Raw genomic sequence first — 27818 nt, forward strand, 5'->3', positions numbered from 1 at the left:
GGAATGCGAGCACAGCAGAGGCCTTGTTTGATTGGCAATAACTCTGCTTCTGCTCGATGCATTGAAGTACTTTTTGCAGCAAAGTATTTCTGAAATAGCCCATTTTCACTTCAAATGCCTTTTTCCAATTAGATAAAAAGTGGTTGAGGGCCCCTTTAATGTTCAATTCTTGTGTCGTGGTACAAATTTCTTAACATTTAATTCCTTGGTCATGGTACAAATTCCTTTCGCTGGTAAAATATCAGGGCTCAAGAAAATTTGTTGGTTAAACATTCTTTTAAAGCAGAAGAAAATTCCGTATTAATAATTGGGTGAATCAATAACCCAAAATGATAACGATCCACAAATGCCCAGCTCCCTGCAAATGCCCAGCTAAGATCATCTGTTGGGTCCTAGCTATCTTCCACTAGGACTCATGCAAAGAGATGACGAAATGTTGGTGTGAATTGAGGCAAACGTACTTGTAGTCTTATATGTAATATGCAGGAGTCTCACCCAAGATGCCTGCATGGGATCCTCCATGGCTGCAGTAGAGTACACAATTTACTGATTGCTTGTAGTCCTGAGACAGACCTTTCTGAGAAGGCTCTTTACTGCTAGTTTAGGCATGATAATTACTACTTTGCATGGAAATGAAAGACATTTCTAGCTGCCGTCGACTGTTTAAAGAGTGCAGACACTCATTCTAAAAACCGCACCTCATGTTTGAGCACTGCCATATGTGTACAACTCGTTAGCACTGCACGTGCTATGAATGCAATTTCATGGGTAGCGAGTGAATCACGGTCACCTGAAGCTCAATAATGGTAATTTTATTGGTTTTCGCATTGGACACACTGTGCCCCCAGTGTAAGGGATATGTTGACAAACTGCAGGGGGGCCTCAAGAGTAATTTCGCTCCAGTAACGTGGAAGGTCACAGTTTTCGAGCCTCGCAGAAAGCAAAACCAGCGGGGGAATGGGGGTAGTGTTAGGAGCTGCTTAGACCAGAAGCACGAATGGCTGCCCTCTCGTGCCCTGCCTATAAGGAACCGCGTGCAAGGCGTCGTTAGGGTGTTAATTGGCATGTTCGGTGACAAAGAAGCCGTTTAAGAGCTGGAGGGTTCGTGTAACCTGACGCGTGGGCTCTTGCGCGAAGGGCTGGCACTAGTGGGGCAGTCCCTCTTTGGACCGACAGTTTTATGGGCCCGCTGAAAATAGACCATACGCAGGATATCATTGTGTATCGATGGGCGTGCTTTGGTGAGCATGCCCTTTACTGCATAGTGCGCGATTTTTAACGAAGGTGCGAAAACGCGGCAACTCGGGTGTTTCTATTTCCGTCAGCATTCTAGGAAACGCCAGGAGATTTTAATGGCTCAGAGAAAGGCACGGTTTGTGTTATTTGTTGTGTTCTCTTTCTCTCTCTCAGTGTTCTGAGAAATGCAGAGAGAGGGTGAGAGAAATGATGAACAGTAAGTGACAAGCCAGTTGACCCATTCAGGACACTATGGCGTTGTGATTTGCTGCGAGGGGATTTGGGAGGAGCAACCGAAGGGTTAAAACTGGGATCCCGAACTCTCAAGCGAGTTCCGGACACAAGAAAGGTGCTCTGCTGAGTTAAGTGCAACGGTTCCACTGTAAACGAAGGATCTGGATGTATGAGTGGTGTTACGCACCATCGGCTATGCTGAGTTGTTAACTCACTGTAAATCGCTGTCGATGTATATATAGTGTACGTGGAGTCCAATCTCCAAGCAAAAACGTCGACGGCATCCCACCTCTGATGGAAGAGGAGAAGCGACGACGGCAGCAGCTGAAGAAAAGTTTCTATACCAAGTAAGCTGGTCACGCCAGCTCAGAGCACTCCATGCTACAAAGAGGAAGGGAAACTTTAGTTCCAGGGAGCCTCATAGCCTGAACAAGCAATCAAAGAAAACTGCAGCTATGTTGTTATTTTCAACAAATGATACTCTTGATCATTTGTTGAAGACCTGAAAAGAGATGTGAAATGCACCTTAGTCATGATGAAAAAGAAGATGACAGGAGGCTTTAATAGTAGCACAGGAGCATAACATAACAGTAAAGGAGGTTCAACTTGCGTTCTTAAAACTTGTTCCAAGTGCAACTGCATTGAGAGTACACCGGCTGCAAAAGTAACCAATCACAACATGTGCCAAATAAGAAAATTTGTTAATTAGCAAAATACATACTGTAATTTCTCGTGCAAATGCATACCGAAATGAAATGTTAGGCTAAATTTAAGCAATCTGGTTCCCTATGCTATTACGTATGCTGACAACATGGTGAATGTGGAAGAGGAAGAATAATTTATTAATAATAATAGATGTAACTGGTATTAATGATGCAAGTCTCTCCGTTTGATAACAATCACATTAAATGTAGATACAAGAATCATGATGGAAGAAGCGCTACTAAAAACGGTGACTTACAAAGAACCCAGGACAAAGCACTCTGTTTTTTGGTAGTGCTTTTTCCATCATGAACGTTTACCCACACACCCAACTGACAGCTCTACATGCAACAATGGCTGCTTATTTCCATTTGTTGCTGTGCCAATCCTTTTGTGTTAACAATACTGGTATAAAAGAACAGTTGAATTTTCACAGGAACAGTATGTGCTCATACTTTTTTACCAAGCAAGTTAGTGTAAAATTGCAAAACAGGCTGAGGACATATGTGCTGTTAACTGCCCTCAGCTATTTGCCCTCTGGTTTACTAAAATTTGCAAGCGCCGCCCAAAGTTTAGAACGACAGAAAGCTGCGCTAGTTGGTAAGGATTCATTATGCAAAAAAAGGTGAGGCGTGGAGAAAGGACACAATAGTAGAGAAGCGGACAACGCGATTGCCCCCCCAAAAACTAAAAACGTTCGTGTTGTCCACTTCTCTACTCTTGTGACCTGTCTGCACGCCTCACCTCTTTTTTTTTTGCGTAACCACCCAAAGTGTGCTCCTCCAGCTCAAATAACACCATGAGTTGCTCTAACATTGTTCAATTTTAACCAGTGTAGTATACAACGTGTCGGGCAATACATACAACAAAAACGATAGATGGCTACAGGAGGCTGCTATGCAGGCATTTTCTGCATGCCTGATGCAGGACTTCACTGGCGCTATAATTCTGATGGCAAGTTGCAACGTTTTGATTATGTACAGTGCTGCAATGTCTAAAGTAGTGTACTACCAAAAAAAAAAAATGCGGTAGAGACTTTAAAGATGTAATGTCCCCGAAACATTAGAAAATGTCATTGCAGTGTCACTGTTTTACAACCATGCACATTACAAACAGTTCTTCAATGTTCCTGCTTGAAGGATATCCGATACCATAATGGAACACAACACACCACCTCATCCCTTACTTTGGTACTAGAGGCAGAAAACCTGCACTAAAATAGTACCATTTATACGCATTCAACTTATCTCTGAGCTTACACAGACATGCATGCAAGTAAGAGAGACAAAATTGACCAAAATTTGACCTTGGCTTTCTTCAATGGTCTCTTCTGAAGCATGACATACCACAGTGGAACACAACACACACCATCCCTCAACTACTAAATGCTTAAAACTTCCACTACACTGATACCCTTTATGCACATTCAACATTTTTGAACACACATGTGCACACACACGCACATACAACACACACATGTAGACAAGAGAGATGTGATTGAACAAAGAAAGGCAGTTTTCCAGTGTAGAAACAACAGAGGGATCATCTCTCTGCCCTTCTTTGCACTTAAAGTTTTAGACTTTCACAAAGTCCTATCTTGTACTTGAATACAACACAATAAGACAATAGATGCCATAATCAAAACCTACAAATATAGGTATGTGATGTTTCCTTCAATGTCAGTTTCTGTCATCAGCAGAGGATTATAACATATAGTCATGTTACTGTATATATGACGCAAACTATTGACTTTAATCTAATGGAAGCAGACAGTTCCCGTCTGACACCTTCACTGAGAGTGCATCTTTGTCGGCCTCAGCTTCTGCAGAAGCGGCAAACCCACCACACAGCAAACTGTTACACGTGATCAAGAACAGTTGGCGACATTCAAAAAGTTCAGAAATCACCTGCGACGCAAACTGAAGAAAGCTAAACAAGATGTACAACTGTTTTCTAGCATACGTAACGAACCGAAACTGATATGGAACGCAGTGAATAGTATAACAAGTAGAAAGTCAAGTATCGCGTCCCAGATACCACTACTGAATAAAAGTAAGATGACGAGCATGAACGAACATTTTGTTCAGGCTGGCAAGTGTACCTCAAGAGGAGGCGAAAGAAGAGAGGTTCATGTAATCGATATCCCGCCAGTGACCAGCTCCATTTTCCTGCACCCCACAGATAGTGTTGAGATGCAAAATCTGATAGACAAAACGAAGAGTACAGCCTCGGCAAAGCCTGACGGAATTCAACCGGAGCCGATCAAATATGTCTCAAGTGAAATAAGTGTCACTCTAGCTTATACATGTATTGTTAATTAGTCTATATATTCAGGAATTTTTCCAGATGCACTAAAAGCTGCTCGCATAAGACCAATCCATAAAGGTGGTGCAAAATATATCAAGCCTCAAATTACAGACCAATATCGGTCTTAAATATATTTTAAAAGCTCATCGAAAGTGTCATGTTTGACAGGCTGTGGTCTTTCTTGACAAAACACAATGTAATCTCAAAGTACCAATATGATTTCCAAAAGAATAAGTCAGCAGAGCAAGCCCTTCTACATATCAAAGACAAAAGCATTGAGAACATCGAAAAACAGAATGTTACACTTGGCCTTTTTTTAGATTTGCAGAAGGTTTTCGACTCGATCGATCATACAATATTACATGAACTAGAAATCTATGGAATATACAGGGTCGCTAAAGATTTAATAACTTATTTAACAAATTGAAACGGATTTGTTCAGATAAGGTCTATTACCTCTGACATATTGCCTATAGAATAGGGTGTACACACCTCAGGGCTCAAAACTGGGCCCACTATGGTTCTTAATTTATGTAAATGATATTGTAAGAATACTTGACTCACCTGACTTGGCAATGTATGCCGATGATACCGTGTTTTTTACATCCAATGACACTTCTGAACTTTCTGTCAGCGTTAATGCATACGTAAATCGCTTATCAGTTTGGTTGAGCAAAAATAGTCTCGACTTAAATACTCCAAAAACAACATACATTTTATTCAGGGCTCGTAACAAGAACATAACCAATGACATGAACATTAATTACAATGGTATGGCAATTAACCATGTCCAAGAACAAAAATTCTTAGGCGTATGGTTTGATGAACATTTATCTTGGAGTTCGCATGCAAGGATGCTAGGCAACGACCTTTCTAAATCTGTCGATATTAATTAGCAGGATAACCCAGCTGATTCCGCTTTGGCTCAAACAACAGTTATACAATGCTCTCCTCTACTCTTAAACTCTGCTATGGGGTCCTGGTTTGGGGAACAACTTCAAAAACAAACTTCATTAAAGTTAATTCTTTTACAGAAACAAATCCTTCGTTTATACTGCAATTACCACGGCCATTTTGTAGACCTCGAAACAGCTCCATTATATCAACACTACTCCCTTCTTCGACCAGACAGAATATATTATAAGAAACTTCTTATCACCATACATAAACAAAAGTTATTCACCAACATAGACTACAATGAAATATCTCGTTATTCACTGCACCGGCATACCAGACACTTACCAAAAACAAGAACAAATTATGGTAAACGAACATTCGTATATCATTCGATAGAAATATTAAACAAGGTAGGAGAACTGTTAAATTTTAGCACTTCAGAAAGCTCCTACAAAAAAGAGTTTAATGCATTATTACAAAAAGAGTTTAATGCATTATTACTCGCCGATGACATTTGCTTTCACTCATTATTGATATTTTATTGCATCTGTATATATGCTTGTATGACCTAACAAAGAGTGCCTATATATAGCATTTGTGCTAATGTTTATGCGGCTTCCTCATTCCAATGAACAAATATTGTAATAATTTTTGTTACTAAAATTATGCTCTCTTGTGCAAGATGTATGTACATTTTATATGTATTCATTTGTACTGATTATGACTGCTGTTGGAACTTTGGGGTCTGGGACCTCTGTCAGGCCTTTGTGCCTTTAGTCTCAGTCTCCCTCGCTCGGACGAGAAACAAAGTCCGTATGATGATGATGACAATATTAAGGCAATGCCAATTCCAACCTAAATAAAAAAAAAATACTATAAACCTTTCTCTTCGAGAAACGAGTATACCGCAACAAATACAATACATAAACACATGAAACTAATAGCAGTGATCGGGAAAGACAACAATGCTGACCACTCATGTGAACTCCGATGTGCGCTACAAAGCCGTAAAAGTTGCTGTAATCAGTTCACATTAGTTAACACCAAGGACTAGTATTCAGAAATTGCCATGGGTAGCACATCACAGATTCGCAAGTGCTTCGCAATAGCGACCCAACAATCGGGACTGAGTTCATCTATCTGCGTACCTTCTTCACGGTAGCACTCCAACTTGTGATGCACAATGTTGTTAATGAAAAGGTAATTTGTCCACAGAAAGTGCCTGGCTGCCTTCACGGCACACTTTGCTTCCACTTCGGTCATACCAGCCGCTGACTGCAGGCCTGCAATCAAGGATGGCTTTGACTCGAGGAGCTCAAATGATGCTGCGCACCGCTTCCCCACATTTCGCCTCAACACAAAACGAACAGCACGGTGCAGCTGCGTCACATTCCTCTGGACAGCTGCTCTCAAAAATGGCGCCTCACAGTCTACGTCTGCCTCGGTGATGAACTTATTCTCAATAACTCCCTGGGATATAGTGTGTACTAAATCGAATGTCAGTTCCGGCAAACTCGAGAGGTGGAACTTGTATAGAATTTCGTTTGACTCAAGCAGCAGTGCAATCATTTCCGCAGACATGCTGTCTACCTCGCGGCACTCCAACGTCAGCTCCACCACGGATTCGTTCAAGATGAGGCCCTGTGCCACCATCGCAGCACAGTTAGAGTCGAAAAAGCTCTCATGAAGTGTAACAGATCTCAGGGATTTGTTGTCTTCGAGCGTGTTGAGCAGGCTTGTCAAATGTTCAAGCTGGGCGCCATTGAAGGAGACACTTAAGCTCTTTACAGAGATACTAATGGTTAGCGCTTTGAATAGGGCAGTAAAGGATGCTCCAGAATCCTTGTCGACCACGAGGTGTATGTCGGTGGGACACAGAGATGGTTGCGACAGGGACTTGACAAGCTCTTGAGTGACGATGTTCATGCAGCTTAGCTGGATGCGGCTGTACCACTGGTTCTTGTCCAGTTCTGCATACAGTTCCAACCTGTAAATAGCCAACATTGGTGTTTTTAAATTGCAAAGAAAGTTGCTAAATTTCGTGAGACTTCAGTTACCTTAACAACTTTGTCTTTTTGGAGCCTTGCAGACTCGTTTAGTGACATAGTTAGAAAATTGACCTAAGGGGATATATGTACCTCCATTTGTTATTTCTAAAGATGTGCCCAAGCACTTAATTAGCAAGCCCTCTGGGTGCATTAACCCTGCCTTTCTAGGCAAAGCAATCTTTTTCATCACTGCTGCAGGATTGGGCGCTTCTGTGCACAGTAACTTATCTGCTCTATCAAAGGAAATAGGTCCCATAGTAATTGGTTGTTGGTCCCTTTAAAGTGCACCTAGACCTAAGTACATGGATGTTTTTGGACTTTGCCTCATGGGAACGTAGCTGTCCTGGCTGGGCTTTGAACCAGTGACTACACACTCAGCAGCAGAATGCTGCAGCCACTTGGAATCTCGCAGTCTATGCCCCTTTCAGAAGTTTACGAACAGAAAACTTGCAGCCCTGCAGTACTGTGAACATCAGTCGGTTGTCCGTTATGATGTTAGACTGGCCTGCACGAGTGGCACATCAGACAGCCGAGCGAGAACTGGAGTGAGCGCCAAGAATGTTGCTATGTTCTGCTCCCACGTGACTAACCCCTGTATCGGGGTATCACGACACCATACACATCCTGAGAAATGAAACAGAAACTGGTTTGTAAAAAAAAAAAAGCCATTATAGAAAATTGTTTAGGGTTTTCTGAGGCTTTCCAGCATTTCTTCTTCTAGGGTTTCGCATTAGTATACTTTCACTTACTGCAAAAAAAGTCAACAGTAAAAAAAATTGGCAGTACTCCTATAAGGAGTAAGACACAGGGTACTTCTTATTGAGTATTCCAGTACTTCTTACAGGGTGCTCCAGTACTTAGAGAAGTACACCTTTATTAGTCTACCAAAATTCATGACCTAGACCAATTGTGTTGACCAATCTAAAAGGAACAGGCCTGCACGTTTCCTGGCAAATATTTGCGGCATTTGACAGGTCATGCCAAATCCCCTCCAGACGCTGTGAGCACAATTGTACACGCCAGGTTAGTGCATCAAAAGCGAAATCACTGATCAATATAACAAAATTTACAATGTCACATGTATCTTGGAACACTCCTGGTTGGAGTTGTGCTGCAAGTTTGAATAACATGTGTAAAGAGTATCACCAGGCCATCATGTAGCTGGCTCACTTTGTTTTTCACAATGTTCTCAGGTGAGAACCAGACCCGAGAACCGAATGATCCTCAGGTCCTTCACTTGTTGTAGTGGGCCTAACCTCGGTCCCTATATCGGGTATACTTTTCACGCTTTCCAAGTTTTCTAGACATGAAAATGTTGATGCTCGCATGTATAGCGTTCCTGTCCGGCGCTCTCGCAGGGAGCCTGCACTCTATAAGCGTGACAAAACTCACTCAAGATTTCAAAACTCCTAATCTGTTCTGCTGCAGTACGTAAATTTCAATGACTCTGAGGATGGAAGAAATGTGGTGGAACTAAATTTTCAATGGATGGAGTTAATTAGTGCTCAAACGGGGTATGGTACTAGTTGTCCATCAACACTTGGAAACTTCACTTGCAAGAAATGGTACAGATGGAGACGCTAGGCTGCTACCCACAGCTACTTATGTGTAGTACGCGGAACATAGGTGTGCATGCAATGCTGAACACATGCATTGACTTTAGGCACGCTTGCCCCCTTACCTTTCACTCTTTAATGCTGAATAGGCTTCAATCTGCAACTTCTGCAATGTCTTATTCTGTTTCAGGATGTTGCAGAGAACTCGCACTTCGGTCATATCCACACAACACTGAGACACATCAAGACTCTCTAGAGTAGCGTTCGCTTGCAGTCCTTTGGATATGAGTGCGGCGACACCACTGAGAATTTTGTAGCCTTTAAGAGTTAGTGAACAAAGGCCTCGGTTGTTCGACAGCGCCGACTCGAGCAAACTTCCAATAGCTGTGTCAATGTAGTTAACTTCATAATCGTCACCAGTGAGTATCAGGTGCTTGAGTGTATCGTTGGCTTCAACAGCCATCAAAATGTTTTTAGTGGCTTCGTTAGAAGCTTGGTAGTGCAACTCGACGAGCGACATGTTTCTCCGCAAGAGTTTGGCAACTGCCAGTGCTATTCCTTTTTCATTTCTCTGGTAGCGCGATTCTGATGTGTGCCTACTAGGCTCTGCCTGCAAATGCAGCGTCTTCAATGTTTTCGTTGATCGCAGCAGCTTGGCTAAATTTTTCAGTGCGCTGGTGCTCATGTTTGAACTGAGTGTGAGTTCCCGAAGGTTCTTACACTTTGATATGCTGCTCACGAGAGCCTCTGAGGCAGTGCGAGGAATCGTGGCATTTGACAAAGTCACGGTCTTAATAGAAGCACAGTTGGCAGATAAAAGTTCACCAGCTTTCGAGGCAAAGCTTTCGCTCACTTCGACGTTGCAGAGCTCGAATGTCTCAAGCGACGCAATGGACCCCAAGGTGTCGAGAAGCAAGGCCCAATCGTAGGATGCACTGCCTGCAATGACTATGTGGTGCAGCTTCAGTGGACACTCTGCGGTGGTTATTTCTGGAAAGGAAAGAATATGTGGTTGTGGATGATGTTCATTTAAGCGGATCGCCTCAATGCAGCTATGTTTTCTTGGCAGCCACGCCATGACGTAGGCAGCGTCATATCGAGTGTTGCAGTCTTTCGAATAGATCATCTCGGCGATTCCTGCTAGCGTGCACAACTGAAGCTTTCCCAGTTGCCACTCGATGAGGTTAAGGCACAATGGGTTCAGCACGGCGTTCCAGTTTTCTAGATCATCACACAGCCAACAACTCTCCGATGTCGGCTGTGAGCAACTACGCTCGAGGTCCACGCCTAACATCTTCTCCTGCCACCAGGGATCGTCATTCATATTGTAGAGGTATATATGTCGCTACCGCGAGCAACTGCAAAGAAGAAAAAAAGAAAGGAAAAGTAAGCAAGACGAATGAGAACAGCCAACGAACTCTGGGCTAAGAAAAGCACATTAGAGGCCTTGATGCCAAGGTGCCGGCTTCTGTAGCGGCAAGGTTCGTTGTAGATTTGACCCACTCCCGTGTTTTGACCTATTCCGCCAGCCTCTAAATTCGATCGCTGCTCTATACCAAACTGACGAACCGGAAAGGGCGAAAAAAAAAGGAAGAAAACAAGCGCCCACTTTTTTACTAGCTGTCTTTGTATATACATGGTACCGGTGCAATGTATGCATGGGCCTCGCGTTTTCTCCATCGAATGCACGAGTAACGTGCAGCGCGCTTCCTTCCACGTTCACGCAACGAAATGACTACCATACGGCAAACTCGCAAGCGGCCGCTTGTTGCTATAAAAACCGCCGTTGCAACCGTAGCCCGTAGCTTGCAATAAGCGCTGGCGCTCGCCTTTTCCGACGTTTTCCGTTTAACGCGAACTCAGCACAACACAACCGTTTACCAAGCTGTGCGAACATATGCCGCCGGCAAGTGAGCGCTCAGAACAGTCGCGCGTGAAGTGCTACGTACCGTTCTATTAGCGCACAAACATCGTTGAAATCACGTTCACCATGCAGCGATGCAGCCATAAACCTCTGCAAAGCTGTCATACAGGTGTTCACATTCGGGGCTTTAGGTTAGTTATATTCACGTCCACCTTCGAAATAGCGTTGGGCACTGAAGCGCGGTTTGGCGCGGTGGACGAATTTTTGTTTCGTCCTCCTAACACAGGGAGGCAACGCTTTTCTTCGCCAGTCCTTTCGTATTTTGTCCGTGCCCTGAGTCGAGCTGTGAGCGACCGTCGATATTCAACAGACGACAAAAGTGAAGTTTCGTTGCGACCGCCATGGTATCTCGTTTGGCTTAGAAATGGCGCGTTGCTGCCAGAGTTTGGTTCGCCGTCTGGACCCAGCAAGCTCCTCATTCACGTGAGTTCTGCTTTCGTATAGTTTGAAGTCGTCGGGTTGTCTCAATTTCAACCTCCCGATTGCGTCGGTTGCAGCACTAGTCGTGACGGCGCCGTCTTCAAAGCTGCGGCTTGCTTGGCGTTGTCCTAAAAGGCGCGGTTCCTCTAGGCCTAACTGTTCGCCTTGTTCAAGCCTTGTTCTAACCACTTGTATAACTCCACTACCTCCAGAATGTCACTGCAGCTCCAAAACTTGTGCACTCACGAATCGCATGCACGTGCTTTCGACACTGGGGGACAACGTGGCAGTAGCACTGATCGATCAATCTCCACGATGCTCGGTCTTCGTTCACTGTGCTGCTTTTGTATCGAACGTTCTGTCGTAAGCATGTGTGCGCGCACGCACACAGAAACGTAGCTATGTAATTATGCAAAAAAGAGGAGACGCGTGCAGACAGGACACAAGGGTAGAGAAGTGGACAACACGAACGCCATTTCCACTTCTCTACTCTTGTGTCCTGTCTGCACGCCTCCCCTCTTTTTTTGCATAGTGAATCCTTACCAACTAGCTCAGCTTTCTGTCGTTCTAAGCTATGTAATTGTAGTTGGAATGAAGCACATACCAGAAAAGAGATCAGTGGAACGAATCCTGCCACTTAGGCTGCTGAGCACGAGGTCGCGGGATCGAATCCCGGCCACGGCGGCCGCATTTCGATGGGAACGAAATGCGAAAACACCCGTGTACTTAGACTTAGGTGAACGTTAAAGAACCCCAGGTGGTCGAAATTTCCGGAGTCCTCCACTACGGCGTGCCTCATAATCAGAAAGTGGTTTTGGCACGTAAAACCCCATAATTTAATTTTTTTAAATCCTGCCACTGTGATCACACTGTTTTTCTTTGCAATGCTTCCAAATTCCCCCTTGCGCCCCTGTTTATCTCCTTGGCCCCTTTGTTTTAGTTAATTCCCTGTCATTTGCGGAGGCCTGATGGCTGAGCAATTAACATATCTAAAATCGCGATTACGGACTAAAAAGTCCGGAAGCAGTGCATATTCATTTATAAAAATGATGTTATACTCATGGATCAGCAACGTCTTCCTGCACCATGAGTGAGAATACGTGTTTGTTTAATTTGTTAGATGCAAGATAGCATATTTTGTTCGTGAAGTGGATGAAATCTAGCGAGCTTGAATGAATGAATTATTAATATAAGGCCTGTTGAACAGAGAAGTGTGCAGGCCCTTTCATTAGCAGAACGATGAGGAAAGATTACCACAAGATCATTCGTGAAATTCGAACCGTGGATGATTTTTTACATCTTTCTGAGATGAATTTTCGTTTTTGTGTGTGTATGGCTTTTGGACGCCTACATGTGCCCCCATCTCGGGGTATGTTCCATATTTTATGTTTATTTTATTTGTGGCTAAGACAGCAGCTAATTTTGCTGGCTGTTGCACAGCCGCCATCTGAAGTTGGAGGGAGGAGCCAGAATTATTTTGTTACATCTATTATTGCATGTACTGCAACATGAATCTACGGAAATTTCATCTACTTTGTTGCATTCATTATTTCATTATGTCCCACTTAAGTATGACAAGGATTGATGTATTGCAGAAAATTGGTAAGATAAAAAAGCAAAACAATTGAAGCATTTGCAAGTTTGCAAATCCTAAACTTTGCATCAGATTGTGATATTGCAGTTCTATGAGCTGTGTCTCTTAGAGCATCTTAAGCTGACAGATTTGATATGTTAGCTTACAACTTACGTGGAATGGACACAATGTTTACGAATGTTTTTTTGAACGTCGTACTCGCAAATCAGTGGTGTAGTTTAGAGCGGTGTATTACACCAATTTCGTCCACTTGAAATTGTGGTGTTATTTTTCAGTGCTGAGTGACGTAGTTGTAAACTTTGTGCTTCAGATAAAAAAGAAGTGATTTTGGACATAAAAAAAATGGGGATGTAAATAAAAAAAATCTGATTTATGCAGACGACAGATTAAAATTTTTTTCCTTTAAATGCAACAATTCTAATAAAGTTTGGTGCTTTAAATGCTGAAAAAAGGTGATTGCTCTATTTCCATGTTGGAGCTCGTGAATTAAGGCTTGCTTTTAAGCCTGGGTGATATTTAGGTGAGAAGCACTGGTGTTGGGACAAAGCACACTGCCGAAAGCAATGTAGTCGTGACTCATGAAGCCACAGAAGTCTTCAACCAGTCATTTGTTATGGTGCAGTTTAACATGATAGCTGGAAATAAAATGCGAGAGACTTGAGTTACCTTTTTATTTGCAGTCTTTTTGAAGAAAATTTCCATAATGTTTTGGTTTACCTTGGTTCAATGTGTTGGAAAGCAGGGTGGTGATTTTGTAGAGGTGCCTTTTGCCGCAGCTTATGCCTTTCGTGCTCTCCACGTTCACAAGTGGTCAAAAGCCCTGGGTGGAGCGTCGAATGTGAAAAGCGCTGATGGGCATTAGCATTGTGAAAAGGCATTGCTACAAAACTGCACTGCAGATGGCAGAGAATGTCAAGGCTTGTTAGTGTCCCACCACACAGAAAGGAAAGTAACAACAGCAACAAAATAAACAAAGAGGCCTGCCTTTTAATACGTCAGGGTTAGACAGGTTTTGCTTGCCGCAACAAATTGGGAGAACACACCTGCTATCACCATAGCCTGTATAATTGTGGAAAGAGTTGCTCACACAGGGTTATCTCGTGGCATCGCATTTGAGGTGAAGGTTTAAGTAACTTTTATTGCTGTATTCATCTTTGCCACAAACCTGTAGAGAGGCATTCCACGTTACACAGCAAAGCTTTGTGCATGCAGCGCAGGCAATGCTGAGCTTTGTTTTCATTTGCACACTGTTTATGCAAAAGCTGGTCAAAGTCCATGGAGCGAACACAATATTGTTGGAAGGAGCACTTTGATGAATGGCAGTGTTTGGAGGTTAGAGGAGTACATACTGGCAGAAAAAGCCTGCACTTGAACACTGGCTGAATGTTTTCATGCAGAACATATTTAGCTCATATTTTCTGGCCTCTACTGGAGGTCCTCTGTCATTTTTCTTGTCACATTGTCTGGTACATAAGCTTCTGAGGAGCAGTGGGCAAGAGGCCCACAAGTGCTTGAAAGTAAAAGTAACTCGTCCTGAAAGCTGAAGTAACTCGTCCTGAAAGCTGATGACTTGATTGTCTTGAAAGTTGGTCAGTGTTAAAGGTGATAGTGTTGTAGGTAAAGCTAGGCTGCTTGGATAGCCTGGTTTATCCAAAAGAGTACTTCCGGCCATTTCTTTCTTGCAAGCATTTTTGCATCGTTGCTTCATCGTTTTCTGACCCAAAAAGTGGCGTGAACACAAGAACACAGATATAAGTATACCATGTTGAACACAAACTTGTCACTTAACGTTCTTGTGACTTATCACAAGTAACTACAGTAAAACTTCACCTTCTTTTCTCTTTATCTTTTCACAACTGCCCTCATGTCATCATGCTATGATCGATATTTTGAACAGAAGCAAATAGACGGCATTGCACTGAGTGAATAAGATATTAATCAGAAAGTGGTAATCGATGACGTCAGCATGCCTATCATCGCATTGTTGCCCATGTGATTGTCACCTATGTGTTCCTTATTTTCTCACTAAAATAAACTGTTCATAGTTCCACATTGTGTCATGGTTATGTGTGCTCTTCGTAGTCAGTATGTTTTCCTAACATTAGAATGCAAGTTTAGGTTGTGTGTCATTGTATTACGTAGCTAATGCTAAATCAATAATGACCATACTCCCAGCGGGCAGTATTTTGATCCATTTTATGAGTGGCAGAAGTTGTGCAAATGCATTTTCTATTGCATGTGTACATTAACTGATTACAACCATGCAGGACATTCAGATCTTGTCCACGTTAAAAGAATGGAAACACCAAATTCTCGTCTTGTGCTTAGCATTTTTTTTTTAGCTCACACCCTTTCTAACAACTGTAATAGTGTACCTGCACGGATATGCCATAAATTATTGTTTAAGAATTCCTGGCACGCCATTTTCTGGTTTCAGTTTTTGCCAACAAGGACCGTTCACCAGGCATGATCGTGAATAGGCAACATTGTGGAGGTAACAAGAACTAACAGGTAGCCAAGATAGTCGACTACTCAGCCGTCAGACATGACCATTGGACCATGAGACAGCTAAGCTTACCCTTACTGCAGGTAAGCCCCCCCCCCCCCCTGAATAGCAGCATCATGAGAGGTGCACCTCATGTTACAATGCCTTGGTAATGTACAGTCCATAACGACCAAGTGTTGGTGGGTCACTGAGTTGTTCTTATACAAAAGAACAACACCATGGCAACAGCAGTTTCGAGAGTTGTGCGCTTACAGTTAGCTTAGACTTTCCACTTTCAACACTCAAAGATGTCCTTTAGCTCTCCTGCATCACTCACATGCGGCTGATGCGATCCTTGTCACACTGAGCAACATATGCTAGTCACATCCCTCTACATAACAAACACTGATGTAACAAAAAAATTATATTACAGAGAAAATCTAAAATGTTTCTTGCAGACTTCAGCATGTAACGAATGTATTGTCACAAGCTGTTATAGCAAAAAACAAAAAAATGCTAGCGACCGTCGAGACGGATAGTAGAGAAGGAAGACGACGTTTGGCTGGCCTGCCTCTGTCTGTGTTGGTCCTGGCTAACTTCGACCATCCTGAGTCATCTTTAATATAAATGCCTTGCTCATAACAGTGTGCTTATAACAAATATCAGATGTAATGAACACACTTTTGTGTCGGATGTGACTTTGTTACAACAAGGTACGCCTGTAATAGCTCGTAAAGCTATGAAAGCTCATGCTCACGGACGTGTAAACAGCCTAGCCTTTTGAAGATGTTAGCACAGATCTACCCACACGTAAAAGGCCTGGAGGTAAAGTACGTTTCACTTCTTGTTCACTGGCAACTGAAATCTGTGCAAGAGAGAAACCTGCGCACTGTGGGGAAAAAAAAGAAGAGAAGGAAATCCAGTTCTCTTCTGGAGCCATGGAGCTCAGCACAGTCCTGGCTTTGTTCACAGCCATGTCATGGCGCACTCTCTACTTAGGGTCCCTTGTTGTTCTGTTGGACGGTGTTCATGTGCAGCATGTGTAGCAGGTCAGCATTTCCGTAGTTGCACATCTCGCAGTAGCCGGGCGGTCCTTGCGCCCCTGGTGGACCGCGGGGGCCTGGCTGTCCTAGGCGACCCGGGGGTCCCCTCTCACCTGGCCGCCCTGGGTGGCCCACGCCAGCCGGGCCTGGAGATCCTGTGGTTAATAGCAACAATTAACGTGGCACGAAGATTGTATCAAATAAAATTGTCACCACAGCTTGCTAGCAAAATGATGTCTCGACATTGGCTATGTTCTTGTAGTGCTAAGCATGAGGTTGTGGGCTCCATATACAGTTTTTGCAAATTTCGCAGTAATATGTTGATTAACAGAAGAGAAAGCGAAGGTCAAAGTGCCATTTTTTGAAATTGCATAGTGAAACCCAAGGACTGGTACGTCAGTGTGACGTCACGAATTTCAAAGCATTTTCTCGGATTTGGGTCGTTGTGGATCGATAAAAGTCCGTGAAACTTGCTATGCTGAGTCCTTGTCTCCTTTAGAATGCAGTGTAGTGGTACACTTTAACTGTTAGGCAACAACATGGGCCCACACAGACAGTTTCAACAACCATGACGTCATGACAAGCTGGTATGGGATGTTGAGGCGATGTCAATACGCATTCTTCAGTTTTGCGTCTTTCCTGATTTACCATGCCTCCTTTCGTGGTAAGAGTGGCTTTCTTGGTATTGTAAAAGAGTAATTCACTAACACAGTTCAACTTATTTTTTTCTTTAGTGTCCTTTTGAATAATTTTAAAGAACTCTGGAAAATTCATCCGGAGTCCTCCATGATGGCAGCCTTCATTCACCTTGCATTGCTTTGAGACGCTAAGCCTCATAACTTGATTTTATTGGGTTTTTGTTTCTGTGTACCTCTATATGGGAGTGCCCAATGTGAAATCTTTGGTGCTCTTGTGTTCTCGTAAATCAGAGGAACATGCCCGTCTACCAAAACTAACACAAACAGCGTGAATCTTGCTTACAAAAGTTTGCTCACTGCATTTTTGCTGTTGCTCTATGTGAGCTGTGCAACATAACAATCACAATCAAGATCCCGACTGAATGGGTAGCTTTGCGAACACTGTTAGCTGGATCATTTTAACAGCTATTCGACCAATGATTCCAGACTGCCTCAGATTTAAAGGTCACTAAGGACAGCAACTAAGTTTTGCTGCAGGCATATGAGAGGCCTCAAGCGGTGATATTAAAGCTTGATTAGCAGCATTTTGTCCTCTTGTCTCGCGAATGCTTCAAAACCATCTCGCACAACTCTATTAGCACTGCCAGAGTGCTTGGAAATTATTAGTTAGACTCTACAGCAGTGTGGTGAGGCAGTGGAAAAAACTGTAACATTGAATTCACTTCTTTGCAGTTCTGTATAGTGTATTGAAAGGCATACATTCTGTGAACAAGTGGTGCCAATTCTGTCCTGCTCTTTTCCTTGGACAAATTTTTTTTTTGCTGTCGTCATTTGCCGTATTTGTCAGTGACCGAAGCAACAAATGCTGCAGGCTGAGCTGACAGCATTGTGCACTTTAGTTCACAGTGGCAGAAAGGATAGAAACAAATGAACAGGCTGTATGGTTACATTACTTGTAAGCACGGAGTGTCCTTCAAGTTCTGTGAGCATTCAGGCACATCTCAAAAGTAATTTTAGTTCATTTTATTTGTCAAGTAAGCGTAGTAAAGAAACAAAAATAAGATGTCTTTCTATTTTCCAAAGCAACATTTTCTGATGAAATTTGCATATACTTCACCTTATGTTAGCGTTTGCTGTGAATTTGTGGATAGCTTGAATTTCATGCAGCTTGTGCTGGCCTGTTCAACTGGTGCAACTTCTTATGTGCTTCAGGAGCGCTGTTTCTTGGCTTAGCTGGTTCTTGCTGAATTACATATACATCACAGATGTACACAGAAAGGTAGAAACTGTTGTGCCATGGTTTTTCACCACTAGCTTCGGTTTTGGCATGTCGGTTGTGTACTGCCTGTCGGTCAGCCTCTGTAATACCCTGTAACGTCCTGTTACCTAGGCTGTGCGTGCCTTCCCACTGGCTGTGTTTGTTTGTGAAACCATAAAAACATTTATGATGACGTGGTGTGGTGACAGTGTGCATACCGCTCCCGTGTACGCCTTTTCAGCAGAAAATGTGTGTTTCAGCGGCATGTGTGTATTCAGCAACTCGTGATGCCTGAACCTTTCACACATGTAGTCTGAGAATGGGAGTTTGGGAGTTACCTGGAGATCCACGGGGGCCAATAGGACCTTCCACGCCAACTCCTTCGGGGCCACGATCACCTTTGTCACCTTTTTCACCTGGGGTGTGGGATTTGATAGCGGGAGGAAAACATTTTAGTTATTGTATAAAATGTGAAATGTGCAGAGTCACGATTTGTGTATGGGGAGATTGTTAACAGTGTGGACAAATGCTGCCACGCATTGAACAGTGGCTGATGATGGACACAGAATAGCTCAGCTCATCTATCTGGAATTGCCAGGTTATGGATGTCTACACCAAATGGGTGGAATAAAACACGGCATGCATGTCATATAAACTACAATTATATTATTGTGCGTGTTCTAAACTGCAAGTTTTATTGTTGTCCTACTTGTGTTTGTCATTTCCAGGAAAAAAAAGCCTGTTTCATTATTGTTTTGTCATGGCTGAGGAGCACAGAAGCAAGTAAAGATATATCATCATGGAATGAGGGAATACAAAACAAAATGGACAGTAACATCTCTTTACTGTATAAACCTTTTAATTTCGCAATTTAATGCACATAGTTATGGTAACAGAATGAAGGAATAAAAAAAATATGAAACATGAACATTTCTGTGCAGTGCGACCTTTGGTTTTCACTACTCAGTGCTCGGGGTTGAACCTTTCATGTTTAATAAAAAGAAAGAAAAGCCTTAGTAGTTCCTTTCCAATAGTGCCTCGCAGACCACTTGTCATCCAAGTAGATGAAATCGGGAACTGTCAGTGTGATAAAATACCCTGGTTAATAAGGAGCATGTAATAAATTAATTTGGTTCTTAATTGAGTGCTGCATTTACAATGACTATGATTTGCAGATAGGGGATTCATTTGCATATTAGCGTATTATTGGCAAATTAACTATTGTGGCCAGGGTGCTGAGATTATTTGACGGAGTTATCTACATAATCTAAAATGCAGCTTTATTTTTGGATGAAATAATCTTCCAAATATATTTCTGGCAATAACTAGCTTTTGGTGAGGACTACAACACTGTAAAATGTTTAAAAAAATTTTGTTCTTGTTTTTTTACGAATGCAAATACTTTAGCATTAAACGTTTCGCTGGTCCAACAGATATTGTCATGTATAGAATACTGGGTGAGGCCAAAAGGGGACCACTGAGTGTCGCAAAGAAGGTGCACAGTTGCTCCTTTAAGCTAAATAAATGAATCTAGATATTATGACAGGTATTGTTTAGATACCAGTGGGACCGGGTAGTCCTGGTGGTCCTGGGAGCCCGGGTAGTCCCATAAACCCACGCTCTCCCGGCAGTCCTGGTGTACCCGGGTCACCTGAAGAAAATGGGCATGATCAGCATTCTGATGACTTGTCCAATAAGTGCTTGGCAGGCACAGGACAGTGGCATACTGGATTCGGTTGCATTTTCATAACGCATATGTTTTGAATACATCGGATAAATGCCTGCAGAGGTGCAGGCTACTTCAAAACGCAGTGTACTGAATAATCCCTGTTGGGCTTTTGTTATTTTGGCTCAAGATGATGTGGGGAATAGTATTCATAGTGTATCGTCTTATATTTTTCATTGTTCTGTACATGGCTTCTTTACTAAACTCAAATTTCACTTGTGTACGCATGCTCTTCTAGCAGAAGACGGAAATCGTTTCTTTGTGCTTATGGCAGTCACCACCACTTAGTTTGAAGGAAAAGATTTCTCACTCACACATTTGTTCAAAATCACTCTAAAGGTTTCACTCACTGTCGCAAACAACCTCAACTAATTAATTTGTGTGTTAGTTATCTTGCAGCTTTGTTGGTTTTCAAGGTTGCAAAAATGTCTTTTTAGGTAAAACAAGAAGAACCACTCACTTGAGTGTACATCAACCACACTGATTTGAAGACGGTGACACAATGTCTGCTGCAGTCTGCACTTCCTGAGGATGACTCTGATAAACACTGGTGAGCCTCTGACACACTAGTACACAACTGAAGTTGTAGAATGGGTGACGCTTGCAAGACCTGGCACGCACGTAGACAAATGCACAAACGTGCAATATTTATCATCTAAAAGTGCTTGCATGTCCTTAATTCTTGCAAGACATATCAAATTGAAATTTGTGAAAATAAAAGAGCTTCAAATTATTAGGCATGCTTGCTATATAACACTGTCTTCTTGATGGTGGCTGGAATTCTGCATTTGTGCACATATAGCTTTTACTGTTCCTTCAGCTGTCCTCTTAGGGGCACAAGAACTGAGAAACGCAATCGTTCATAAGTGCAAAGCTACCCATTGCTCCTAACAGCACCATGCAAGTCCTCACCTGGGATGCCTGGCTTTCCAGTCTTCCCTCTGGGTCCCTGGCGTGACTTGCCAGGCATTCCGCGTGGACCTTGAAGTCCTGATGTCAGCTCAGGCATTTGTGCTGGGCACCACGTGTTTCTCCTTTTTCTTTTTTCTCATGTGAATTTATGCATGCTTTCTTTTCTGTCACAAATTTTACAAAGTCGTTCACCATGCCCTGCTAACACTTGCTATCTTTTACGTCAATCTTTTTACTTATAACAAATACGTAATGTTTGCACAGGTACATGAAGCCTTTTGTCTGAAGCATATTGTGTGTCATATGTGCATCTGAGATGTGTGAATGTGCAAAAGTTTTGCTTGCATGTTTGCACTGGTTTATGCCACTTTGTCTTGTGCCTCTTGTGTGTCATATGTCTAGTCATGCAAAAAAAGAATGTGTGACCACAAGTGTTTGTGTCAAATTCTTCATAGCTACACCAGTCATTTGTTGTGTGTGCTTCATGGTGCCGCGATATTGTGCCACATGTGTCGTGGCAAGTTTTGAGGCTTCACCAGTTGTACAGTATCAACATCTTGTTAAGTTTGTCAACATCCACCTGAAACGGTCATTGGTGAGTGAGCGCATGTCCATCTGTGGCGCTGTGTGCTGGTGAGATCTGAACTTGGTATTGCAGGAGTCTACCAGTTGTGTTTATTCTTTTATTGTTCAGATAGCACTGAAACTGTGTGCTGTACTATGCATTCTTGTAGTGTTATGTTTAGACATGCTGATGTTGCTGTTTGTGGAATTGTGTGAGTTAATAGGTTAAGGTATTCTTGTTTGTTTAAGGTCTCGTTTAGAACTTTGTTTTAGATTGCAGGCCAGCATGCTGAGTTGATAGTAAGAGAGAGACAGTACAGTTTTGTTCTCAAGTATTATGTCTCGAGCAGCTTGAAAATTTGAACGAGAAAGTATTACTAAGGAATGAAAGAAGTGTAGCAAAATGATGGGAGAAGAATCTACAGAGGCATGTCAAAATTTGCCCACTAATTTCTTTCTGATCAAAAGTTCTTCGCATATGAGCTTCTTAACCCGCTGTGCTGGGCAGGTTGTCTTAATTGATTGCAACAACAAAGTTGAAGTTGCAGTTGCTTTCAGCTCGCTAATTCTGCGCAGACATTGTGCCATCATCTAATCCTTCAGCAAGTTACTAGGAACATTTAATAAACCAAATATTTATTTACTTAATCCACGTCTGTCTACAAGAATGTATGGGATGCTCACTGATATGCATGTTATAGCACGTACGTGAGTTATTGCATAGCAGCTTCTCACTGCAGCTGGGTAGAGGATGCAGTGACCTTGCTTAATGTAGGTGTATTTCTTACACTTCCTGTTTTCTCACTATTAGGTCCCTTACCTTTGCTGTGGACTGTATAGAGGTATTGATAGTTTGGCATTCTGATATATCTTTGAGGCAGAACTCACAAAGAGCAAGTGATTGCAGTCGACCGAGTATGTATCCGGAATTAGATACTTGCCGTAGCTGAAATGCAGTTCCGAAGTTGTCTTTTCGTCCTTTTTCTTTTTTTCCAGTCTTCAATTTTAAGAGCTTAAGACATGCGCGTGTGTGTGTACCTGGTGACCCTTGGGGTCCCGGTGGTCCTGGCTTTCCTGGTTTCCCTCTCCCCGGGGGACCAGGAGGCCCACGCATCTTCGCCGTCAGTTCACTCAACTGTTCTGCACATTGCATTCGCACACGCACAGTCAGGGAAGTAGAAGAAAAGATATTTTTCAGAAGTCAAATCTGATGACTATATCTATTACAGTAAAAGCTTGTTAATTCGAACCGCAAGGGGAAGACGCTTCAGTTCGAATTAACGAAAGTTCGAACTAACGAAAGTGAAGGAGAGCAACAGTACACTGCAATTTGGAAGCAGTAGGGCATGTCACAAATTTGGCCTTTCAGAAAGTGATCAAGTCGAAGCTCTGGGTCCGACTGTGCCACACCACCGATGTCCACCGAAACGAACGTTAGCCGAGGCTTAACAACATCACAATGAATCGCGATGGCCGATACCTCCTAAGCTGAAAACAGAGGTGCACAGCTGATGAAGACTGCCGAGACAAAGACGCTGAACATGTGAAGGTGGCGAAGGCCCTGATTCGTTGGTTCTTGATTGCAAGCGCAGCTGCGACGTACTTGATTCGCTGTGTTTTGGCGCTTGCCGTGCCATCTCCGCACAACATTAGCAGCTGTACAAGATTTGCAAAGCCTCCGAGATTCGCAACGGGCTAGAAGTCTCGGAGGTTACGTAGAACGGAGAGGCGGCAGCCACCGCTGCCTTCTGGCTGACCCCGCGTCGGTTAGATTTTTTTCCGATTTTGCCTTCTCTCGCCGTTCTCTCCGTTTCGGAGGCAATACAGCCTTGTGTGTAGGCAGTAGGCGCGTTTCTCTGGCCATGTGCCAGGCGAGCGTAGTTCGAATTATCCATGAGGGAACCTTCTCGCGTTCGAATTAACAAACTTTTTTATACATGGACTTCTGTGGAGCTTGGCCGGACCAAATCGTACAGTTCGAATTATCCATAAATTCGAATTATTGAAGTTCGAATTAACGAGCTTTCACTGTATAGCAATTCAGCATTTTGGCGCATTATGACGTGATGCATAAGTTTCGTATAGGTTTGCTGTGACTAGTTTCACAACCATTTGGGGTGATTCTGGTGGACCGTAGATGATTCACTGTTCATGAAAGCGAGTAGGGGACATTATAAGTTAAAGTACAACACATTAGCTTCCCAATTTCAAATTTTGTGCACCCCTTGTAAATATGTCAATTATATTTCCAGTCCTTGCTGTTGACATCAAGTCTGAGGTTTAATTTACCACATGAAAGAAGGAATTTCATATCTTGTGATGTTACCCTTAACCTAATCAATTAAACTCACTTTGTGAACTATTTCTTCTTTGTGGACATTGAAATGTAATTGTGGAATATTTATCGTAAATGCGTCCCTATCGTAGCTATGGTGTTCTTGGTCTTAGTTCGAACCTAACTAATGACAAGGATATTTTATTTTTCATTGTTATTTTTCATTGTTGCAGCTTCAAGGCAAGATAGCTAGCTAGATTCAGGAAAGTGAATTGGGGCACAGCCAACGGCATTGTCTCAATGCCAGGCCGGTGATGGCAAAATTGGGGTCACTTGGAAGGCGACACTTTCGCAGTAATTGGTCACAGTTTATGGGTCATGGTTAAGGTTGCACATACTTTTCATCAGATGTCTTGCAGTAATGAAGGAGTGGGCATAGAGCAGCAGCAGCAGTATGTAGTGAAAGTTGTCCGTGCTCTAGCAAAAAATGCTACAAAATGACTGGGAACTTAATGCTTCTGTAGTGGACCCCTGACTCCCATGCATTGCGGAATGACTGGGTGGGCATTGTGAAAATAGAGGAATCTGTGGTGGGGTTATGCAAAGAAATGCTATCACATTTAAAACTTTGGGCACAGTTGCATAACAGAAACACTTGTATGGCCAGATGCGGACTTGACATTGAAATCAAAATTAGCTATTTTCTTACATCAAGTGACTTTGGACTCTTCATTTGCGTTTAGTAACGATGTCCAGGGAGCTCACTTGCTGTTTGTAAAGGCAATAGAGAGCCAACTAAGTACATAGCTGCTCTTGCAGCAGCAGGCCAACAGACAAATATGCTACTTTTGAGGTTAGCAGTATTGGGAGTCTGGTCACTACAACCATGCCATGAGGTTCTTGATGGTGCTAGCTTGGTTCTGGTTGGCCTACTCTAACGCAACTCATTTCACTTTCGGCTAGAGTGGAGAATAAGTACCTGCATTGAAAACTTGAAGGAGCCATTTTGTTATGGCACTGAACATTTGAAAACGAGTGCTATATTCCAGTGCAAAGACAGCACGAGGCAGAGCTGACTAGGAAATCATGTCCATTGTTGACTTCCACAGAATATGTAAGCTGTGTTTACATGAATTGATAGTCGGAGCTCTGTCTCATCTTGTCACTCCTGCTGTCTCGTCCTTATGCTGGGCAATAGCACTGTGTCAAAGCAACTAGCTCAACTGTACGAAGTCAGGTGCGTATAGCTAAGGTGCTAGCCTTGTTTTCCCCTTAGTGATGCTCTTTAAATGTCATTCCATGGTGGAGCATGCACTGCTTCTTGGCACGGTTTTCAAGAAGTCAAGAAAGTGGGAACACCCATTGATCACATTTGTGAAGAAATTTTTTAGGTGTCATTTAGTTCTGTTTTAGGCAGTAGAGTGTTCTTCTGTGTCAACATTTCACGATACGCATAATCCTGCAGTGTTAGAAGTGCAGTGTTGTGTCCTGTGCAAATGATTGTTTACGTAAATTCCGTTTTTTCTGTCTCGTTGGAGTTGCAAGTGTAGAGGCAAGCTGTACATGTGAACCACATCTGTGTGAGCTTACATGCTGTCGTTGCTTTTCATGGTGCAAGGCAAATCCTACCCAGACATTGTCTGACATGACTGTACAGTGTGCAAGTGCTCTAAAAGTTCTCAAGATTTTTGTACTGTACAGCACTTGTTCGTTGCAAACCTTGATTTCTGTAATGCAGCAAGTTTGTGTAAACAAGGGTGCTGTGCATGCATGAAAACGTCACATATATGACAGAACTGACAGTTATAAATTGAAAACAATTTAGCACTTCTTTGATCTTTAAGTGTGTCCAACATAGGGCATGGTTTCAAAAGGTGGAAATTTCAGGATGTCTGTGCAGAAGGCAAGTGTGCAGTAGCATGGCTTGAGAAAGTAAGCTTACCTCGAAGCACAGCTGAGCATAATTCTTTCACTTCTTCCTCAGTAAATCCACGACCCTTGAGCATAAGCAAGAGAGAGCATGTTAGAGGAGAAATATTTGGAAAGTAGACATACACATCAGTCATGTTTGCAAATGATAAATGCCCTTTATGGAAAGTGGGGGAGAAAAATAAAGAAAGGGCAGACAGAAATTCTGTTGACCATTGTGCAAGAGTGACGGAGGGATGGGGATAGTAAAAAAATAAAAAAGGTTATAGAACAGTTAGACAAATTGTGTAGGCTGAATAGTACGTCTACAAACATAGGCACCCTTACACAGGGATGTCTTGTTCTTATAAACAGTTGAATAAGGCATATCATACCATGCCATACCTTTATGATGAGCAACATGAGAACAAGGTGAAAGCAGGAGCCAATGTTTTGGCAAATGGACTTGTATTCTTCAAGGCCTTGAAAAATGCAAGTCCACTTGTCGAAATTTTGGCTGCTGCTTTCACCTTGTTCTCATTTTACTCGTCTTGAATTTCCATCTCCCGCATTCCCCATGTTTTCCATGCCATACCACGCAACACTATACCACAGTCGCTTACTAAAGATTCATCTGCATCAACATTCGTTACCGTGCATGCTTTTAGCTGTAGCAGTAATTAGTGGACAAATAAGGGAAGCTTCAGCCCTGAGCCAACGTTTGTGACAAAGGGTGTTGTTTTCCTTAGGGTAACAGCTGCTTTCCTTGGCATGGTTTCAGTACCTCCTCCTCAAGGATGAGGATCCTAACTCTCCTATCTACCTGTAACCCTTTCATCTAGTAAGTCTCTATCATTCTGTTACCCTTTCATGTAATGATACACTTGATTGGTTTGTACAGTGCATAGGTTCGCAGTGATGCGAAGCCTTCTTAAGATTGGAGCCAGTGAAAGCCTGCCACTGTTCAGCTGGAGGACTTTAGCTGGAGGAGTCATGTGACCAGAATTCTGTCCAATCTCAGTTGTGTTTCTTATTTGAAAGACAAGAGTGCCTGTGAGCACTTTGAGCTGGAGCATGGTGCTCTGAATGAACAGTGCGAGCGTGTCACGAGTGCTCCATCCTGACCAGTTGAACGTAAAGCACGCCACCAGATTGCTTGAACATGACCAATCGAATGTACCATAAGTGTCCGTCTCCCTGTGACTGCTTTGTCTCATTTGGTGTAGCGGTGGCAAAGAGAAGGAACAAATCTTCCCATGTTATTCCAGACCAAAAAAGAAAAGCAGGTGCATAGTGAAATGCCACTTTCTGACCGGAGGTCCCGGTAGGCCCGGCATTCCTGGTTGTCCCCTGGTTCCTGGTGTTCCCGGCTGGCCTGGCGATCCGCCTGGACCAGGCATGCCCACTTGGCCGGGGACGCCTGGAGTTCCCCTCTCCCCAGGAGCTCCTCGCTCACCCGGCTGCATGCGTTCATGGGTTCAGCAATGAATGACGGGTACGTGCCCTTGGAAAGGTGCACAGCAGGGCTACTTCGTGCAGTAACAAGGCACTTGTGCTTGCCTTATTGCTTCTCTGTTCATGGTTTCTGTATGCTAAAGAAGTTTAGTTTGTCGATATTCATTGTATTGAAATGCAAGGACACATAGAGACCGGCACATGACAAGTGTTTGTTACTAAAATGTGCTTATTTGAAGCATGGATAACATATAAGTCGTAGGTGAAGCAAGCAGAAAGAAGGTAAACAAAGAAGCAATAAAGATGGCTTATGAATCAAGTGCCATGTCAGCACGTGACTAATGTCGGCCTCCGTGTGTCTTTATTTGTACATTAATACCGTGAGTATACCTTTGCATAGCGAAACGTAGAGAATAAACAAAGAAACCTGAAAGGAAGCTAAGGGCTGTGCAACAATCAATAAAAATGACAAAATGATAGGAATAACGATAAGAGACAGGAATGCGACAGTGTGCATTAGGAAACGGGGGTAGCTGATGTTATTTACTGAGTTTAAAAGGAAGGAGTACCTGTGCTTATGCATAGGCTGAGTTGCAGAGCAAAGTGTTATGGGACTGTAATAAAGCTGCTATGGCC

At 42.9% G+C, this 27818-nt stretch overlaps 2 protein-coding genes and 1 long non-coding RNA gene across 12 annotated transcripts in view; 1 reads left to right on the top strand and 2 right to left on the bottom strand.

Moving 5' to 3' along the window:
• Positions 1 to 27818, top strand: part of LOC139060895 (uncharacterized) — a 185128-nt gene that overhangs the window by 101096 nt on the left and 56214 nt on the right. For 2 of the 7 annotated variants that reach the window (XR_011515072.1, XR_011515075.1), the window contains exons 1-4: positions 11182 to 11327; positions 15356 to 15507; positions 20506 to 20618; positions 26996 to 27222. This is a non-coding gene — a long non-coding RNA (uncharacterized lncRNA). Of the gene's footprint in view, positions 1 to 11181; positions 11328 to 15355; positions 15508 to 20505; positions 20619 to 26476; positions 26569 to 26995; positions 27223 to 27818 lie in introns of those variants that run through there. The other 5 variants (XR_011515071.1, XR_011515070.1, XR_011515074.1 and 2 more) reach the window with 5 other exon arrangements.
• On the bottom strand, positions 5169 to 11068 carry LOC139060891 (NLR family CARD domain-containing protein 3-like). The gene is made up of 3 exons (XM_070540163.1): positions 10930 to 11068; positions 9106 to 10338; positions 5169 to 7363 (listed from the first exon to the last, which is right to left on the bottom strand). The coding sequence occupies exons 2-3, from the start codon at positions 10302 to 10304 to the stop codon at positions 6427 to 6429; spliced, it is 2136 nt and encodes a 711-aa protein (XP_070396264.1). The 5' UTR covers positions 10305 to 10338; positions 10930 to 11068; the 3' UTR covers positions 5169 to 6426.
• Positions 15519 to 27818, bottom strand: part of LOC139060885 (collagen alpha-1(IX) chain-like) — an 80494-nt gene continuing 68194 nt past the window's right edge. For 3 of the 4 annotated variants that reach the window (XM_070540153.1, XM_070540152.1, XM_070540155.1), the window contains 6 exons: positions 27041 to 27187; positions 25762 to 25816; positions 22583 to 22684; positions 19904 to 19993; positions 18681 to 18758; positions 15519 to 16601 (listed from right to left, as the gene is read on the bottom strand). In XM_070540153.1, coding sequence (XP_070396254.1) covers positions 16399 to 16601; positions 18681 to 18758; positions 19904 to 19993; positions 22583 to 22684; positions 25762 to 25816; positions 27041 to 27187 — 675 coding nt within the window. In that variant the 3' untranslated portion in view covers positions 15519 to 16398. Of the gene's footprint in view, positions 16602 to 18680; positions 18759 to 19903; positions 19994 to 20980; positions 21083 to 22582; positions 22685 to 25761; positions 25817 to 27040; positions 27188 to 27818 lie in introns of all 4 variants that reach the window. The other variant, XM_070540154.1, reaches the window with a different exon arrangement.

The sequence above is a fragment of the Dermacentor albipictus genome, chromosome 6, assembly GCF_038994185.2.
Source record: "Dermacentor albipictus isolate Rhodes 1998 colony chromosome 6, USDA_Dalb.pri_finalv2, whole genome shotgun sequence".
Classification (NCBI taxonomy): domain Eukaryota; kingdom Metazoa; phylum Arthropoda; class Arachnida; order Ixodida; family Ixodidae; genus Dermacentor; species Dermacentor albipictus.

Bases quoted from the DNA above. Each gene is read 5' to 3' on its own strand.
- LOC139060891 (XM_070540163.1), bottom strand. From the start codon at position 10,304: ATGAATGACGATCCCTGGTGGCAGGAGAAGATGTTAGGCGTGGACCTC. The intron at 7,364-9,105 runs GTAAGGGGGCAA...GGCTATTTACAG, and splicing joins TCAGCATTAAAGAGTGAAAG to GTTGGAACTGTATGCAGAAC.